Raw genomic sequence first — 20,752 nt, forward strand, 5'->3', positions numbered from 1 at the left:
CCCTAGCCTAGTTCTAAAAACATAATAGTCATTTCCTGTGTATTACACAGGTGGCATTAAGAAGTATAAAAAAGTGATAAGATTTAGTGTTCACCTGGAACACCTGGGTGGCTCAGTCAGCTAAGTGTCTGCCTTTGGCTCTGGTCATGATCCCGGGGTCCTGGGATCAACCCCCACATTGGGCTCCTTGCTCAGCAGGGAGCCTTCTTATCCCTCTGCCTGCTGCTCCCCCTGCTTGTACACACGTACATGTATGTGCGCTCTCTCTCGGACAAATAAATAAAATCCTAAGGGAAAAAAAGATTTGGTATTTACCCTAGTTAAAGTTATTAAGACGATAAGGCAAAAAGACATTGGAGAATAGCAATGCAGATGCAAAGTGAATATGATCAGAATTTTCTCTGATTACGTAACTATATCCCATTTGTTAATTAGTGTCTTTTGTTGTTGTTATCTATTAATTTATATCTCTAAAATATTTTAAATTTCCTTAGGTGGAAAAATCATAACACTTATTTTCATCCCTCCCTTTGAGTGCCTAAAATCAAACCTTGAACTCATTAATTAGTGAGATAAATGCTATAGTTTTCCTTCTACAATCTTGCTTTGTTTCAATAATATTTATTTTTAAAAAATTCACATCTGAGTAATACTTCCCTTTTGATTCTAGATTATCCGTACTTTGAAATTAACATTTGAGAGTGAATTGTTACAAGTTACCTCTCTAAAACTAAGGAGCTCTCCCAGGTAAGTAAGTTGTAATTCAGGAGAACCAAACAATTCAGTATAAAAATGTATTAGAGCCTGGATTTATTAAATAGCAAGCAATTATAAATTGAAAATTCGTGTCACAAATGTTTCCCAAATTAGCTAACATGTAAAATAAGAGTAATTTATGATAAATGAGAAAAATACATTGTCTTTGGGGTTTTTAATGTCAACAACTAACTTGTAGAGAAAGTAATAAAGTTATATTAGAGCACTTAAAATGTCCTGTCTTTTGGAGTTTTTAATGTTAGCAACTGTTATTTAGAGAAAGTAATAAACTTGTATTATAACATTTACTTATATGCTAGTGTTTTATTTTAGGTTGAATATGAATTGCAGTGAGATCATCTATATGTTCGACAATATGGGAAAGATTGAATTTGAGGGCTTAACAAAGTAAGTATAAGAATGGCAACATGGGGTTACCTAGATGGCACAGTGGGTTAAGCATCGGACTCTTGGTTTTGGCTCTGGTCCTGATCTCAGGGTTGTGGGATCAAGGCCCGAATTAGGCTCCTCACTCAGCACAGAGTCTGCTTAAGATTCTCTCTGCCCCTCCCCCCTGCACACGCACTCTCTCTCCCTCTCAGATGAAGAAATAAATCTTTTTTAAAAATGGCAATATGCCATTAATTTCTGAGAGGGTCTAAGAGAAAAATTACCTAAGAGACGGGAAAATTGATGTGTAGTGTGTGTATGTATGATTCAAATGCTGTAAAATAATATAAAGGGCAAAACTTTCTATCAGTTAAAATCTATGTAAAATATTTAAGAATGCAAAGACCTAGAAGTGCTCAGTATTAAATGATGTATGTGTGAAATTTATCTTTGAGATTCATTCATTCAGCCAGCATTGAACACTGATTTTGTGCTAGGCACTATTACCCTAAACATTGAGATATAGGTCAGAGAAGTTACAATAAGTAGAGGATGACCCATGTAAACAATAAAGTGAATAATTGCTACAAGAGTGATATATGCAGAATTTAGTGGAGATGCTAAGGAAGGGAACGGTCAGTTCTTTTGGGGGTAACAGGAGGCTTGGAAAAAGGAAAATTTTATCTATGAAAAATGAGTAGTAATTGGAAAGGAGGCCAAAAGGAAGGTAGGCATCATAGCAGAAAGAAAGGTATGGGCAGTGAGATAATGTGCTACATTCAGGGAACTGCTTATATAATTTCACCTGACAGAGGATACACATAGGCTAAAATCCTAAAAACTTAGTATGCTGTGTAGCGTTTGAACTTTATTTTCTAGACCTATGTTATCCAGTGTGGTAGCCACTAACTACATGTGCCCATTTAAATCTAAGCATAAATTAAGTAGAGCAAAACAAAATTAAAAGAAAAAATTGGAGGGGTACCTGGCTGGCTCAGTTCGTAAAGCATGTGACTCTTGATCTCAGGGTCATGAGTTCGAGCCCCACGTTAGACATAGAGATTACTTTTTAAAAAAAGGAAAAATTGGATTCTTCAGTTGCACTAGCCACACTCCCAAGTGCTCAATAGCTACATGAGGTTGATAGCCACCATATTAGATAGTGCCCCACATTTTCACTCTTGCAGAAAGTTGTATTGGACAGCACAGCTGTAGACAGTAGAAACCACTAAAAGATTTTCAAAATGAAAATAAAAATAATTAGGTTACATTTTAAAAAGGTAACTCTGGTGGCCATTTAGAGGATTATTTGGAAGAGTATAAGTCTAGAGGCTGAAGGATTAGTTGGGCTATTGTATCAATAGTCTCAGCAAATGATGAGAAACCAAACATAGGTAGTAGCACTGGAGAGCAATAGACACAACAATGCTAAATAGGGAAAATTGATAAAGCTTATTAATTGTTTGAGCATGATGAATGAGGAAAAGGGAGGCATCCTCAATGATTTACAGGTCTGGCTTTGGTCGTTAAATTGATGGATTGTGGTATTATTCACCAAGATTGGGAATACAGGAGAAAATTTAGGAGTAGAGGGATGGTGGGCATGTTGAGTTAATGTTGTTCACCAGGTATCTGGGGAGAAATGTACAGAGAGCAGTTAGTTATATGTACTAAAACTAAAGAAGAGATCTTGGACTTGATTCTGGGTTTAGGAGTAGTTAGAATATAGATTGTTTAGAAACCCTCAAAAAGAAAGTAAGTTCATTCACTTGTAGGTGGTATGTCTCCAGGGGAAATCATCCCCCAGGAAGTATCCACGTTCATCACCTTAGGTAACTAACCAGAGTTTGGCCCACAGTCTTAAAAGGTCAGGAACAGACACGAGCAGATGTGCTGTAAACCAGGTAAATTCTTATAAGCCAAGTTTACAAAACTGAATGCCAGAATTCCAGTTTAGTCAGAATGCCAGATTATAAACTTATGGACAAATATAATTGCCACATGGACTGGAATACTTGTGTTGGCATTCTTTTTCAGCATCCGAACAGGCCTAGGGGGCCAAATTATAAGAAATTGCTTTGTTTGCAGTGTCGTTTGCAATATAGGGAATAAGATTAATCAAATAGCTTAGTAGCATTAGGCCTAGATCCTAGTACATTTCTTACAACCAGAGGAAAGTCCTTGCCAGAGGACTAGAGTACCAGTCCTTTGGCTCAAGTCATTTTCTCCCAGATGTGGACCCATGTACCATATTTGTCTTTGTGACTTGACTTTTGTATTTCTATGGATAATCATCAGCCTTCCCAATGAGTACATTCTTTTAGATAGTTTCATAACTTGAATATGCTTACTATAGAATATTTTTAATATCAGAAGCTATTCTGTCTCTTTTAGATTCTGCATTGACCTTTTCTTGATTTTAAAGTTAATTTAGAGTAGTCTTAAATTTTTTCCTAGTTTTAAGGGAATGTATCGCTACAATCTGCTTCTACTTATTACAGGTGGTAAATTAAACAATGGGTTTGCCCAGTAAGAGCAGGTATTGACAAAAGTCAAGGACAGTACCCTGGAAAAATATGAAATTTTAAGACTGAGAAAGGGCAATCTGAAAAACAAAACTGAGAAGGAATAGGCAGAGGTTGAAAAACAAACAGAAAAAAGTGGTGTTCTAGAAATCAAAGGAGGAGTTTATACTGGAGTTGGTTGACGGTGTTCAATGTCTCAGGTCAGATGAGAGTTGTTATGAAAAGAAACATCTAGTTTACAAAGTTGGGTACATACATGTATCCTCAGAAGGTGTTTGAATTCAACATGTATTTTATTTACGTTCAAAGCATACCTTTTTTTTGGGAAGAGACAGATATTGTGTGTCATTGCTGAATCTAATTGGCTTTTTTGGTTCTTATTTCTAAAATGCTTCTTAAATGATGATCTGTGATGAAGCTAAATCCATAATGGGCTAACTAAAAGACAAGCATTTTGAAACTCAATCTCATTTCTGTACTTGTAGATTGATAGCCTAAATCTGTGTGGGTATGTGAAGAAGATAGAAAAAAATTTGGAGTAAACCACATAAAAGATCAACTGTGGGTTAGTGGCTATTGAATAATATCCAGAGGATTCAGACTAAAGGTGATTTTTAGGCCAGCTGGAGGTTTTTAATGATTTGCTCAGGATTATACCCTTCACTGTTTCCTATACTTTAATTTTGGGCCAGTAAATTAAAAAAGAAATAATCGTAATTTAAAATCAAACAGCTAAGCCAAATCAAAATGATTTCTTTTGAAAACCTATGTCTACCATTCTTTAGGACTAGAAGATTGTGACGTGACTGTATCATGTTCTTTCTTCACCTTCTCATTGATTACACCTCCTGTTGACCTTTTAAAACCCTTAGGCTTGCCTAGGGCTGGGAACGGGCAAAAGTTTCTTTCTGGGTAATGGAAGTGTTCTAAAATTAGATTGTAGTGATGGCTGCACAACTGTAAATCTAGTAAAAATTACTGAATTTTATGCTGCGTAAATTACACATCAATAAAGCTATTTGGGGTGCCTATGTGGCACAGTCAGTAGAACATCTGACTCTTGGTTTCAGGGTCTTGAGATCGAGCTGCATGTTGGGCTCCACGCTCAGCATGGAGTCTGCTTGAGATTCTCTCTCCCTCTCCCTCTGCCCCTCCTGCTCGTTCTCTCTCTCTCTCAGATAAATAAATAAATCTTTAAAAAATATAAAGCTATTAAAAAATACTTCTGAGGCACCTATACAAAACTTTAGCTCTTTATATGTGTCACAATATTAACTGTTAAGTGGAAAGGAAATGGCTTGAAGGTAGATATAAAAAAATTCATGAAACAACTTAAAGTAGCCATATGCCTATTTTTTTCTCCAAATTTTTATTTAAATTCCAGCTAGTTAACCTACAGTGTAATACCGGTTTTTGGTGTAGAATTTAGTATTCATCACTTACATATAGTATCCAGTGCTTATCACAAGTGCCCTCCTTAATACCCATCTATTTTTTAAACAGATGTGATCCCCAGGAAAATGAAATGGGACAGAATGTTCAAACGAAATATCATAAAAAGGAATTTTCTTGTCATGATACATACCCATTTCGAGAAAAGAAAAAGGCTGACATGTCTGTTTTAACTAATGAAGCCCCATCACCTTCTTTGCAACGGGAAACCAGTGATTTGTATTTAGAAGCAAAAGATTTCCAGCCACAGAAAGAGGTTGTTGCAGTACCATCCCCTAAAACCATTGCTGTTCTACCTCAAATGGGATCTAGCCCTGATGTGATAATTGAAGAAATTATTGAAGAAAACCTGGAAAGTGAGTGAAAATACAAAAGCAAGGAAACAATATATCATGTCTGTAATTAGAAACAAAATTAGGGGCGCCTGGGTGGCTCTTTCGTTAAGCGTCTGCCTTCGGCTCAGGGTGTGATCCCAGGGTCCTGGGATCGAGCCCCACATCAGGCTCCGTGGAGCCTGCTTCTTCCTCTCCCACTCCCCCTGCTTGTGTTCCCTCTCTCGCTGGCTCTCTCTCTGTCTGTCAAATAAATAAATAAAGTCTTAAAAAAAAAAGAAACAAACAAAATTAGTCCCTGTACTTAGCAGAAACATATTGCTGTTATCTTATACCTCATTATGAGTTAACACCTGTTAATTCCTTGCCCCTACTTTCACATTTTTCCAAAATTAGGATAATTTTTTATTTTTAGTGAAATAATCTAACCTCTGAGATGTAAATTGAATATTTGGTTTAATTGAGGTATTTGACTTTTTGGTGTTCCACACATTAACCTTGTATAAAAGACAAAAATACAAATAAGATATTTGTAGACCAATCGCATGGCTTTGTCCTTAAATTTAAGAACGGGTCCTCTTAAATCTTCGTTCTGAGAGATAATCTGTTATAAAATGAGTTAACATGACTATAATAGCATCTATTTTGTAACATTTCAACATATCATAATAGTTTGATTAGATTTACAATGCTGGTATTCTTCCCATTGACTACTACTGTGTAGTTAGTATACTACCAATCTTCTTTAGGACCATTTTCAACTTGTTTTAGGTCTCTTCTGCCCACCACTTCCCAGTCTGTTCCACTGGCTGATTCTCCAGAATGACCCTTTGAATGCAAAAAAAAAAAAAAAAAAAAAGCACGTTTTTGGTTGTTTCCATTGTAGTATTACTGCTGATATCTCAGTGAGTTAAGAAACATATCATGACTATATCCACTGATAAAAAGGAGTCTTACCATTCCAGTATTTTGCCAATTCAAGTACAGCTTTTTAAGCAATAGTGTGCCATTGTCAACCTAATAAAACTAGTACAGTTGCCTTTATTTCCTATTTTGATGAAGCATGCTTCACAGATTATCTTGTGGAAACACCTAGAAGATCCAAAAAAGCCTTTTCAGAAAAAATTGTATTTCCCTTTTGGGTCAAAAGCAGGTACTTTAACAACTCTGAAGTTGATGTCGTGGAGTTTGTGTATGTAAAGTAACTCTAATGTAGTATGAAGGCAGTGAGTAAAATGAATTTTACTGTTAACTAAAATTTCTTCCTCTTAATGTTACAAGTTTTACTTGTTATTGGCAAAAATATTTCTGAAATTTGTAGCACTTCTCTCAACTGCCTCCCCAGGTACACATATTTATCTCTTTACCCCATCCTCAATATGGGTATTATTCTTTGTGATCTGTATTGGACAGTTAAAATGATCCCTTTGTTCAGTTTTTATCATCTATCTTTACTGTCTCCAGTTTCACTCCTCCTGTTCTTTTAAACATTTTTACTAAATAAAACATCTGCATTGTTCCAAAATTATGTATTGAAATTTTTCCCTAATCTGTCCCATTTCATTCAGTCCCTCCCTTCCTTCCAGAGTTTCTTTATGTGTATACAAATATATATATTATTTTTCTCTGTTTTTGTACACAAAACAGCATACCATGCACACTGTTCTTTTAATTCCTTTTTTAGTATTATATTCTGGTCATCTTTTCATTGGCTACACTTGGTTGCATTTCTGCTATATACAAAAAATTTTTCTCTTTTATTCTACACTCACCACTCCCTCAACCTCCACCAAAACACACACATCTTCCCCTAACTGGTACTCAATATATTGGCTTTGCCCAGACATCTTTTCACACTTCTCTAGCCAGAAAAGATTTGTATTCAGAGTGTCTGTGACCTTATCTGTAGTTCTTTGGGGTATAGCATGAACAGGATTTTTTGGGATATGCAAGAGACCTACTTATTATCAATAGAGTTCTAAGTTCCAAAATGTTCATAAATAAACTCTGATGTTTTGTTATAATACAGTAGAGTTACAGCATATCTTGACTTTAGAATCTTAACTTATCACATGAACCGCAATTCCACTTAACATACTTGGCAAGTAAAATAAAATATTTGTGGTTCAGGCTGCCAAAGAATTTAATGTTGAAAGTGGGATCTATTTGTTTTATTGGTCTGGTTACTCTTTTGGATTTGGACTCTTGTGGGGCCTAAGTATCCTAGAGTTTTCAGTGCCACAAGACACTTAATATTCTTTTAGAGGATATTGCATTCAGGTTTTATGAATTCTTTCCTAACTTATGATTTATTAATGTGTTTTAAATATTCTTATCTAGGTTCTCCAGAGCTAGTTTTTGTAAGCCACGTAATACATCCTTGCCACTTTTACATCCGGAAGTATTCACAAATTAAAGATGCAACAGTATTGGAAAAGAAGGTGAATCAGTTTTGCAATAAGAGTTCACACCTTGATCCTTCAGACATTTTGGAACTAGGTAATGAAATCTTGTTCCAAGCTAAAATATTTTTTAAATTTTTTTTATTGTACCATACAGTACTTCATTAGTTTTTGATGTAGCATTCCATGATTCATTGTTCGCATATAACACCCAGTGCTCACTGCAATACATGCCAAGCTAAAATATTAAGTTTATTTAAATACTATAGTATTTGGTCAACCCACATAGACCTTTTAAAACACAGATTTGTGCTCCACGCATATAAGTTTTATAATTACATAACGTAATTTGATTTAAGTAAGTTAGCTAAATATTGACTGCTGAGTGAGGTATATACGAAAACTACCATTATGGAGTGAAAGTTGTTATTTTTTAAATTACAAAACCCTTCATAGGTTATGTAGTTTGCTCCGTTGTCTCCAGGGAAAAATGCCCTGTAAGATGATTCCTTGTAGTATAACTACAGTCCCTTGCTATCCACATGTGAATGTTGAGGATGTCATTAAGCATTTAAATGAGGTGCAGGAGAATGGTGGTGTCTATTTCCTAGGCCACTCAAAGGGTAGTTGGTAAACTTAATCAGTCTATCTTAATTCTAAGGGTATTTGTAATTTGCCATAATTTAGGCTTTTATTGCAAATATTTTCCTTATAACACACTGATTAAATTTGATTATACTCTATAATAAGGTGAAGCTATGATTTGTTTATTCACAGAGTGAATTGCTTTGTTAATAGCAATCAATGTCTATACATAATACCAAAAAGTATTATGTTTAAGGTTATATAGTAGTTCTTTAAGAATGTGATTAACTCCCAGCTTATCTGTGTGGCTTATCAGAGTATCCAAAAACTAGGATTATCATAGGCTTCTGACAAAAATTGATGATAATTTTAAACTTTAGATAACATTTAATTATGAGTAGCTAAGAAAAGTGTAGTATCGAACTTTATGGCTACAAATATTCCTCTTAAAATTTAATACATGCCCGAAAGTGTTCAACTTAGATTCAGAAAATGTTCTAAAAAAGCCACAAAGTTATCCTTTGTTTTAAACTAAGGATAATTATTATATCAGGGTAAATACATTTATATGACTTAAATACTCATTTGTATTTTGAGAAAGTGACAAGAGAAGAACTATGATATCATGCTTTAAGAGGATATCCTCTTGTTCCCTTTCCTACCTGTGCTCTTCATTATAAAAAACAAATGTCTTCAATAGGCTTTTATTGCAATCTTACCGACTGCAAAAAAGAATGGTTTCATAGCCTACAGTTTAAAACTCAGAATATTGATTGTGTAGTATATCAACATAAGAAAAATGTTGATGACAATCTTTAGGCCAAATAAACATTTTCATAGAACTAAAAATTAAAAGGCTGCCCTAGTGTGCCTCTCAGCTATCCTGTTTTTATTAACATATACAGAGGGGATTTATACAGCATCCCTCTGTATATAATCAGTGGTCAGATCTACCAATTTATCTCTGATAGGTAGCTTAGTTGTTAAGAGGATGGGCTCTAAGACTACCTGGATTCTCCTTGTACCTCTTTGTCTACCTGTGTGATGGAAGCCCCATCTCCATAGGGTTGTTGTGGGAGTAAGTAAATTCAAACATAAAATACTGAGAACATCATTGAGCTCATAGTAAGCATTCAAATTCAGGCCTCTTTCTTCCTTGACCTTTTTTTCCTGGTTATTAATTTGTAATTCATCTGATCTCTCTGCTGCTAGGTCCTTGGTTCATCTTCCCCTTCTCTGAACTCCACTGTGTATTAATTTAATTTTGGGATGTCACATACTGCCTTTCATTGTTTCTTTACTTTGATTCCTCCTTACCAAGAGAAGGTGATTGTTTCTTCCTTTATGCTACCAAAGGATTTTATAAATTTGAGCATGTATATATCTGTACATGTATGTGTATGTATGTGTGGGGTAGAAAGTCTTTATTGTTGTCAGTACAGTCATTTACTTAACCTGTCTCTTTTCCTTTCTTGAGCTTCTTGATGGCAGGATAGTCTTATTCATCTTTGTTACAGTTCATAAAATATAGGTCCTCAATAAGAGACTGGTAACTTTGTTTCTACTTCCCCATTTAGCTATATAACAGGAAACTATCACAATATACTACCTTTATATTTTTCGTAGCACTTGATGTGTACTATGTCTTCAGTAAATAAATGAATTAAAACTTCTTAGTGGTGGAACTAATATACGTGTTTATAAATTAGAGCTTATTAGGTATTTTTCTCCATAAGCACTGATAATGATTTGTCTTCCTCATTATTTAGGTGCAAGAATATTTGTCAACAGTATTGAAAATGGAATGTGGTGTCGAGGAACTATCACTGAATTAATTCCAATAGAAATTGAAAATATTAGAGAACTCTGCAGTCCAACCAAATTCTCAGTCCATGAAGTTGCACTAATACAAATATTCATGGTAGATTTTGGAAATTCTGAAGTCCTAATTGTTGCAGGGTATGATATTTTATAGTTATTACATGTTCTTGGCCTGTTTGGAAACATTTGTTATCACGGGGATAAGATACTAAAGAATAAAGGAAATTGGGAAGGAGAAGAAAGGAGTAATTTATCATTCTTTACTTCTAAGGTGTATACTTTTTATTTTGCTCCATTATTTGTTTTACTAATTACTAAATTAATAAAGTATTATCATTTGTCAGTGTTACTACATGAGGAGCTTGGAAAAGGAGTGGGTTTTTTTTTTGTTTTTTTGGAAAAGAAGCTTTTTGGTGTATCCAACTTAAGTACTTTTCTATGTTGCTTCAAAACAGGGAATGATGTACAAAAATATTTCTTTCAAATAAAGTATTACAGTTAGCTGCAGGATCATTGAGTAGAATTTTAAGTCAGATTTCTATAATTAATGCATATTAAAGTGGCATAGTGTCTAACCCTAGGTATTCAAAAATGTTTCCCTCAGTCTTCTAGGAAAATAAAACAAAAATAATAATAAAAATAAAACTGAAAATGTTTCTGTAGTAAGGACCAGTATTAACTATATAGAATGGTCACTATTTATTGGTCATAGCTTTATAAATAAATAGTTTTCTGTTTGGGGGCATCATTATCCCCTTTTAAGTCTAAACTTGAATAGACTTGAATATGAAAGGCAATTCAGATAAAGTCAATTGAGATTTAATTCTATAGATAAAAGTAGTGTCTATGCTTATAAAATCTGGACTAAATCTGTATGAATTAGAATACAACTTTCTAGAAGATTTAGCTTAAGGAGAGTATCCTTAGAAATGCATACCTTTTATGGGGGAAGGCAAGTTTGGGTTTCAAGTATTATTTTCAATAAATATTACTTGTGATTCTTTTTAGAGTTGGTGATACCCGTGCAAGATCAGAACACATTCCTGAGCAGCATATAGTACTGAATGACTTATGCCTAGTTCTAAGGAAGTCTGAACCATATATTGAAGGGCTGCTGAAAGACATCCAGCCATTAGCACTGCCATGCTCATTGAAAGACATTGTTCCACAGAATTCAGTAAGTGAGACTTAAATTATTTCTTCTTCCGGGGGCTTAATATCTCAATTTTAGCCATGTATTGCCAGTTAGATAGCAAAGTGTAGATTCAAGGCACCAATTCTTTTGGTTAAATACATTTTGCATAATAAACTATCAGTGCTGGTAAAAAAGGAAATGAACTTCATTTTCCATAATTGGAAACATTCTTAATGGGAAATCGAGTTGAATAAACATATACAAATGAATAAACATATACTTGGAATGAATCCAAGTAAACCACTAAATTTGAGTCACATATGGAAAGAAAAATAAAATTTAAAATATGGTGTGGTGTGTATTTCTATAAATTTCCTCACTATTTTCATGGCACTTCATTCATTAGTTGTAGCCCACATTGCATTCTGCTTTGATTATTTATGAATATCCATCCCCTGGCAAGATTTAAAAACTCTTAGAAGACAGGAATTGTAAGAATATATGTTAAACGGTTATATTATGAAGGCTTTGAAAGGAGGAATCTGTGTCTTTGCCTACCATTATATTCCCAGTGCTTAGCAGATTACCTAGCACATAATAGGCATTTAACAGATTTTGAAAGAATGAGTAAATGAATAAAAAATGTAAAAGGAAACATAAGTTATTAGCACTGGTGTTTTCCTCAAAATGGTAAAATTGGTTTAAATTTTGTCTTTTATACTTCTTTGCATTTTCCAAGTAAACTTTATCATCTTTAGAAAGAGGTTTTTTGTTTTTAAGGAACTTGTAGCTTTTAAAAATTTTGAGTATATATGGCACACACTGTTACATTAGTTTCAGGTATGCAACATAGTGATTCACCAACTCTGCTGGAGGTATCACAATTCCAGATTTCAAAATATACTACAAAACCAAAGTAATAAAACAATATGGTACTGGCACAAAAATAGACTTATAGATCAATGAAACAGAATAGAAAGCCCAGAAATAAAGCCATGCTTATATGATTAATTAATCTATGACAGCATAGGTAAGGATATACAATGGGGAAAAGACCATCTCTTCAATAAATGGTGCTGGGAAGACTGGACAGCTACATTGCAGAAGAATGTAACTGGACCACTTTCTTATGCCATGCGCAAAAAGAAACACAAAATTAATTAAATTTCTAAATGTGAGACCCGAAACCATAAAAGTCCTAGATAAAACATAGTAATTTCTTTGACATCGGCCTTAGCAATATTTTTCTAGATATGTCTCCTCGGGCAAAGGAGAAAAAGCAAAAATAACATATTTGGGACTACACCAAAATAAAAAACTTGTGCAACAATGAAGAAAATCATCAACAAAACAAAAAGGCAACCTACTGAATGGGAGAAGATAGTTACAAATGATATATCTGATAAGGGGTTAATATTCAAAATATATAAAGAACTTAACACCAGGAATGTGTAGTTTAACCCTTGAAATTCACTTTAGGAATGGGAACTTAAAGGTTCAAAGATCAACTTAAAAGTTTTTTTAATGGGTGAATATTTTTCCTTCTTATTTAAGTAGCATATACCTCATATATTCCTAGTTAAATGGAAACTAAGTTAACTGATGATTATAAATATCTTGACTGCATTACATGGCTTCTATTATACTTTTAGAATTACCTTTCTTTTTCTTTATTTGAGAGGGAGAGAGGGAGGGAGAAACCACAAGCAGGGGGGAAGGGTAGAGGGAGAAGGAGAAGCAGACTCCCCACCAACCAGGGAGCCCAATGTGGGGCTCAATCCCAGGACCCCGGAATCATGACCTGAGCTGAAGGCAGATGCTTAACCAACTGAGCCACCCAGGCGCCCCAAAGTTACCTTTTGAATTTGTGTTATTTAAGTGGAAAATCATGTTTTATTTTAGAATATTTATAATCTTCATCTTAATATTCAGAAGTGAAACTAAATCCTAAAATACAACAGCTTAATGGACACCTTGAAACTGTTCATAAAAATCAGAGTTTGAGGGGTACCTGGCTGGCTCAGTTGGTAGAGCATGTGACTCTCAATTTCGGGATCATGAGTTCAAACCCCACATTGGGCATAGACCTCACTAAAAAAAGATTCATATATTGTACATACATAAACACTGACCTTGGGTTTCTGGCCCTAGCAATTGTTTAGTGTCTGTGGTTGAGTCCTTTTCCTCAAGTTTGCAGACTTTGGTTGTATTTTGGATTCACAAAAAAAAAAGAAAGAAAGAAAAGAAAAAAAAAGCTAAATCCAGAGCATTGTACCATTAGAGCTAATTGTAATTACCAAGTACGTTGGAATTTTACTTTTTCCACAGGATGAAGGCTGGGGAGAAGAAGCTAAAGTAGAATTTTTGAAAATGGTAAATAACAAGGCTGTTTTAATGAAAGTTTTTAGAGAAGAAGATGGTGTGCTAATTGTAGATCTGCAGAAACCACCAACAAATAAAATAAGCAGTGATATGCCCGTGTCTCTTAGAGATGCCTTAGTTTTTATGGAGTTAGCAAGGTAGGTAACTTATTAAAACAAATACTTCTGAGATTATGGTTATGAATTGGAATAACAGAGTTTACCTTTAAAAACTATGGACTGACTCTAAAGTGAACGTAATCTAAGAGGTTAAAAATATTGCTACCAGAGTTTTCTAAGTACAGTTGTCTGAAAACTGCATTCAGATACTTTAAATAGAGAAATTAAGGTAACTCAAGCTATTTGTAGATACTGAACATTTTTTAGACTTTTGATAACTTCATAAACAGCTCCACTAGGGTTTTAAGAATTATAGTTTAACAGTTCCTGACTTAAGTTTTCTAACCTTTGGAATAAATTCGTGATCACCATTCTTTATTTAATGTATGAATCCAGAATAGATACTTAAAGGTTCTTCCTCCACCCCCATCACTGATGAACAAAGTAAGATGACTAACGATAGAGATAGTGAAAGATACTAACTTTTCGTCCTGAGTGATGAGGTGACTCTGGAAGTGACCCAAGTAGGTCTCATTGTGGAGAAATAAAAGTACTATTAGAGCTGGACAAGGTCACAGAGACCTCTCAGGGGGCCTTACTGAGTGCTACCATAGTCTGTGGTTGTCAATTCCTGAAAGAGGAGAGACTTTGAGTAGAAGATACAGGTCTGGCTCAGAAATGTCCCAACACAAATTTGAAGGTCAATTACTGATTTTTGAGACTTGACCTCTTATTTAAAACCTGGTTTGATAATTGAAGACAATACCAAGAAATACATTAGAAAAGAAATTGGAAGGGGAATACTCTTGGTAGATAAATCAGTATATGTACAAGTCCTTTCTTCAGACCGAGTTGCTGAAAGAAGAGAGACTTTAAGAAAATGGCTTGCTTATACTTTTGATTGTGCTTTTAATCAGGTTTAGGTTGCAATCACCAAGAAGCCACTCAGAAAAAAATATGACTTTACACTATCACCCACCTATTTTGCCTAAAGAAATGACAGATGTTTCAGTTATGGTTTGTCATATAAATAGTCCTGCCGATTTCTATCTTCAGTTGGTAAGTATTTAGTATTCTTTTGAGACCAAGTATTTTTTCAAATTTTAAGTAGAAAAGTGTAATGGAAATGAGTACCCAGTATGAATTTTAGAGCAAACAAATCACTGTCAGTCTTCTGTAAATTTAAGTTTCTTAGCTGCAACTATAAAAGAGAAATTCACATGATTCATAGTAAATTGAAAGAACTCTTCGTCAGGCAAATTAGTGAACTATGGAAAGAAAGGACAGTGAAGGATACCTAATATGTGTTTCTTGCCACCTTATGAAATCTAGAGAGTAGGAAAGCTCATAGACCGTTCATCAGAACACTGTGAAAAGGTATCTCATTGTGGTTTTGATTTGTGTTTCCCTGATGCCGAGTGATGTGGAGCATTTTTTCACGTGTCTGTTGGCCATTTGGTTGTCTTATTTGGAGAAATGTCTATTCATGTCTTCTTCCCATTTCTTGATCGGATTTTTTGTTCTTTGGGTGTTGAGTTTGATAAGTTCTTTATAGATTTTGGATGCTAGCCATTTATCTGGTATGTCATTTGCAAAAATCTTCTCCCATTCTGTTGGTTGTCTTTTGGTTTTGTTGACTGTTTCCTTTGCTGTGCAAAAGCTTTTATTTCAATGGAGGCCCAGTAGTTTATTTTTGCCTTTGTTTCCATTGCCTTTGGAGATGTGTCTAGCAAGAGTTGCTGTGGCCAAGGGCGAAGAGGTTGCTGCCTGTGTTCTCCTCTAGGATTTTGATGGATTCCTGTCTCACATTTAGGTCTTTCATCCATTTCGAGTCTATTTTTGTGTATGGTGTAAGGAAATGGTCCAGTTTCGTTCTTCCACGTGTGGCTGTCCAATACCATTTGTTGAAGAGGCTGTCCTTTTTCCATTGGACATTCTTTCCTGCTTTGGCAAAGATTAGTTGACCATAGAGTTGAGAGTCCATTTCTGGGTTTTCTATTCTGTTCCATTGATCTATGTGTCTGTATTTGTGCCAGTACTACACTGACTTGATGATTACAGCTTTGTAATAGACCACCTCACGCCAGTCAGAATGGCTAAATTAACAAGTCAGGAAATGACAGATGTTGGCAAGGATGCGGAGAAAGGGGAACCCTCCTACACTGTTGGTGGGAATGCAAGCTGGTGCATCCACTGTGGAAAACAGTATGGAGCTTCCTCAAAAAGTTGAAAATAGAGCTACCCTATATACCCAGCAATTGCACTACTAGGTATATACCCCAAAGATAAAAATGTAGCGATTCGAAGGGGCACCTGCACCCCAATGTTTATAGCAGCAATGTCCACAATAGCCAAACTATGGAAAGAGCCCAGATGTCCATCGACAGATGGATGGATAAAGAAGATGTGGTATATATATACAGTGGAATACTACTCAGCCCTCAAAAAAATCTTGCCATTTGTAATGACATGAATGGAGCTAGACGGTATTATGCTAAGCAAAATAAGTCAATCAGAGAAAGACGGGTTACATGACTTCACAGATATGTGGAATTTAAGAACAAAACAGGAGCATAGGGAAAGAGAGGGAAAAATAAGACGAAATCAGGGAGACAAATCCTAAGAGACTCTTAATCATAGGAAACAAATTGAGGGTTGCTGGAGGGGCAGGGTGTGGGTGGATGGGGTAACTGGGTGATGGACATTAAGGGGGGCATGTGATGTAATGAGCACTGGCTATTATATAAGACTGATGAATCATAGGCCTATATCTCTGAAACCAATAATACATTATATGTTAATTAATTGAATTTAAATTTAAAAATGTTTAAAAAAGAATACTGTGAGAAAACCTGTTTCTGACAGTGGACATCTGAGAATTTATACATTATTACTAGGTAATTTTCTGAATTTGAACACCAAAATAAATTCAGATCAAAGTCATTTCATATTAAATTTTGAATGTGGACTGATGGATTTGTTTAGATAGCTACTAACAATGAGTTCATCCTTATTGATCTCTTTGTGTCAGTGCTTCATATGAATGAACTCATTCTATAGGCCATAATGAGTGAATAATTTATTAATCTTCACAACAGTCCTATGAGAAAGAAACTAGTGTTTTCACTTAGATACGGAGACTCTAACCAAAGGGATGAAGCAACTTGCCTGAGGTTACACAGCTGTGGGTAGAAGGGAAGAGCCAGATTGAAGTGGGCAGTGTAACTTCATTCAGAGCCTGTCATGTTAAGCACTGTACCACACTATAAGGGCTCCCCTGATAAATTGTGGAAGTCTGCTTATTTGGCACTAAGTAAGGACTTGCATATATTTCTTTCACTGAATTTTTTTACAGTGTCTTTTATTTAAATTGTATATATATATATATATATATATATATATAAAATATATGACTTTAGCCATTAAATGTATAGTTCACTACCATTAAATACATTCAGTGTTGTGCAACCATTGCTATTTTTCATCTCTAGAACTGTTTCATCAACCCAAACAGCTCTGTAACCATTAAACAACAACTCCCCATTTTTCCTTCCCCTGCCCCAGCCTCTCATAACCTGTCCTATTTTTTTTGTCTATGAATTTATCTATTCTAGGTAACTCTTAAGTGGAAACATAGAATATTTTTCCTTTTGTGTCTGCCTTATTTCACTTAGCATAATATTTACATGTTGTAGCATGTATCAAAATGTCATTGTTTTTCATGACTAATATTTCATTGTATGTGTATACTATATTTTGTCTACCCATTCATCTGTTGATGGACACTTGGATTGTTTAAACTTTTTGGCTATTGTGAATAATGCTGCTATAAGTATGGGGGTACAAGTGTCTATTTGGATCTCTGCTTTCAGTTCTTTTGGATGTATACCTAGCTCTGGAATTGCTGGATAATATTATAATTCTGTTTAACTTTTTGAAGAGCTACCAAACTGTTTTCCACAGTGCTGCACTATTTTGTATTTCCATTAACAATGCATAAGAGTTCCAGTTTTTCCACATCCTCACCAACACTTATTTTTTAAAAAGCCGTTTTAAGGGTATGAAATTGTATCTCATTATGGATTTGATTTGCATTTCCCACATGGCTAGTATTGTTGAATGCATTTTTTCACGTATGTATTTGTTAGTCATCATAAAATATCTTTGGAGAAATACCTATTCCAGTCCTTTTACGACTCTTGAATTGGATTATTTTGTTGTAGGAGTTCTTTATGCCTTAGGGATATCAATCCTTTATCAGATACAGAATTTTCAGATATTTTCTCCCATTCTGTGGGTTGCCTTTTTAGTCTCTTGGTAGCATTCTTTGATCCACAAAAGTTTTTAACTTGATAAAGCCCAGTTTATTTTTTCTTTTGTTGTCTGTGCTTTTGTGTCATAGCCAAGAAATCATTGCTGAATCTAACATTATGAAGCTTTTCCCCTGTGTTTTCTTCTAAGAGTTCTGCAGTTTTAGCTCTTACACTTAGGTCTTTGATTCATTTTGAGTTAATTTTTGTATATGGTATGCAAGAAGTGTCCAATTTCATTCTTTTCCATGTGAATGTCCACTTTTTCCAGCACCATTTGTTGAAAAGATGGTCTTTTCTCCATTGAATGGTCTGGGCATGCTTGTCAATACTTAGTTAACCATATATGTGAAGGTTTATTTCTGGGATGTCTATTTAATTCCATCAGTCTATCTATCTGTCCTTATGCCAGTAGCACACTGTTTTGATTACTATAGCTTTGTAGCAAGTTTTGAAATAGGGATGTGTGAGCCCTCCAGCTTTGTTCTTTTTTACTATAGCTTTGTAGCAAGTTTTGAAATAGGGATGTGTGAGCCCTCCAACTTTGTTCTTTTTCAAGACTGTTTTGGCAGTTTGGGGTCCCCTGAGATTTCTTATGACTTTGAAAATGGGTTTTTCTGTTCTGCCTAAAAACATCACCCTAAATTTCAGTAGGGTTTGCATTGAATTGTAGATTGCTTTGGGTAGTATTGTCAACAATATTAGGTCTTCCAGTCCATGAATGTGGGATGTCTTTCCTCTTATTTTTATCTTCTTTCATTTCTTTCAGCAGTCTGGTATGGTGTAGAAGCATTACAGGTCTGTTCCCTCCTTGTTTAAGTTTATTCTTAAGTGTATTCTTTTTTTTATGGTATTGTAGAAGGAATTGTTATTTTAGGTTTGAGATTGTTCATTACTGCTTTGTAAAATGTAATTTATTTTCCTGTCTTGATTTTAGATCCTGTAACTTCACTAAAAGGCTTTTTTGGTGGGCTTTTTAGAGTTTTATACATTATAAAATTATGTTAGCTGCAAAAAGAGAGAATTTTATTTCTGACAATTGGAATGCCTTTTGTTTCTTTTTCCTATTTAATGGCTCTGGCTATAAGTTCCAATATCCTGTTGAATATAGGTAGAAATATAGGTGTCTTTTTCTTCTGTCTGAGGGGAAAAAGCATTTCTCTTTTACCATTGACTATGGTATCTGTGGGTTTTTCCCATATGGCCTTTATCATGTTGAAGAAGAATCCTAGGAATAGTTTATTGAGTGTTTTTATTACGAGAAGACTGTTTAGTGTTGTCAAATACAGTTTTTGCATCATTTGAGATGATCATGGTTTTTATTTTTCCTTCCTTCTGTTGACGTGTACTGCACTGTTTTTATTTGTTTTATATTTTGAACCATCATTGCATTCCAGGAATGAGTCCCCCTAGATCATGACATATAATCTGTCTAATATTACACTGTATTTGGTTTGTAAGTATTTCGTTGAGGATTTTTGCATCAGTGTTCGTAAGTGATACTAGTCTGTAGTTTTCTTGTCGTGTCTTTGTATGGCTTTAGTTTCAGGTAATGTTGACCTCTTAAAATGAGTTAGGATGAGTTTCTGCCCTCAGTTTTTTGGCCAAGAAGGGCTGGTGTTCTTTTTTAAGTTTTTATTTAAACTCCAGTTAATTAACATACAGTGTAATATAAGTTTCAGGTGTACAATATAGTGATTCAGCATTTCCATACATCATCCAGTGCTCATCACAAGTGCACTCCTTAATCTCTATCACCTATTTCACCCATCCCCCCACCCACCTCCCTTCTGGTGACCATCAGTTGGGTAGAATTCATCAGTGAAGCTGTGTGATCCAGGGCTTTTCTTTATTTAGAAGTTTTTGATTACTGATTCAGTCTCCTTGCTAGATACAAGGCAGCTTAGATTTTTCTGTTCATGATTCATTCTTGGTAGGTGTGTGTTTCTAGTTATAGTAGACTCTTATAATCCTTTTTATCTTTCTTTCTGATTTTAGTAATTTGTATTTTCTTTTTTTCCTTAGTCTAGTTAATGGTTTGTCAATTTTGTTAATCTTTTCAAAAACCAACCTTTGTTTTTTTGTTTTACCCATTGTTTTCCTATTTTCTATTTTATATCAAAGCTCTACTCTTTATTATTTTCTTCCTTCTGCTAGTTTGGGGTTTATTTTGCTTTTTTTATTTCCTTAAGTTTTATAGTTTATTTATGATCTTTCTTTTTTTTTTTTTTACTGTATGTATTTACAGCTATAAAGTTCCCTCTTAGCACTGCTTTTACTTCATCCCATGAGTTTGTTGTGAATTTTTTAGTTTTCTCTTAATTTCTAGTCTCCTTCCATTGTGATTAGGAAAGACACTTTGTATGTTTTCAGTCTTTTAAAATTATTTGAGGCTTGTTTTGTAGCCTAACATATTGTCTATCCTGAGAATGTTCTATGTGCACTTGAGAAAAAAATGTGTATTCTGCTGTTGGCTTGAATGTTCTGTTACATGTAACTGGTTTACACTGTTGTTCAAGTAATCTATTTTCTTCTTGACATTCTTTGTAGTTCTGTTTTTGAAA

General features: G+C 34.6%; 1 protein-coding gene across 2 annotated transcripts in view; it reads left to right on the forward strand.

The window, feature by feature from the left end:
* Positions 1–20,752, forward strand: part of RNF17 (ring finger protein 17) — a 122,869-nt gene that overhangs the window by 27,198 nt on the left and 74,919 nt on the right. For both annotated transcript variants that reach the window (XM_008692102.2, XM_008692103.2), the window contains exons 8-15: positions 671–747; positions 1,090–1,164; positions 5,175–5,479; positions 7,796–7,954; positions 10,212–10,401; positions 11,272–11,440; positions 13,727–13,917; positions 14,796–14,937. In XM_008692102.2, the coding sequence (XP_008690324.2) occupies positions 671–747; positions 1,090–1,164; positions 5,175–5,479; positions 7,796–7,954; positions 10,212–10,401; positions 11,272–11,440; positions 13,727–13,917; positions 14,796–14,937 (1,308 nt within the window). The remainder of the gene's footprint in view (positions 1–670; positions 748–1,089; positions 1,165–5,174; positions 5,480–7,795; positions 7,955–10,211; positions 10,402–11,271; positions 11,441–13,726; positions 13,918–14,795; positions 14,938–20,752) is intronic.

This window comes from Ursus maritimus, unplaced genomic scaffold (assembly GCF_017311325.1).
Source record: "Ursus maritimus isolate PB19 unplaced genomic scaffold, ASM1731132v1 scaffold_10, whole genome shotgun sequence".
Taxonomy (NCBI): domain Eukaryota; kingdom Metazoa; phylum Chordata; class Mammalia; order Carnivora; family Ursidae; genus Ursus; species Ursus maritimus.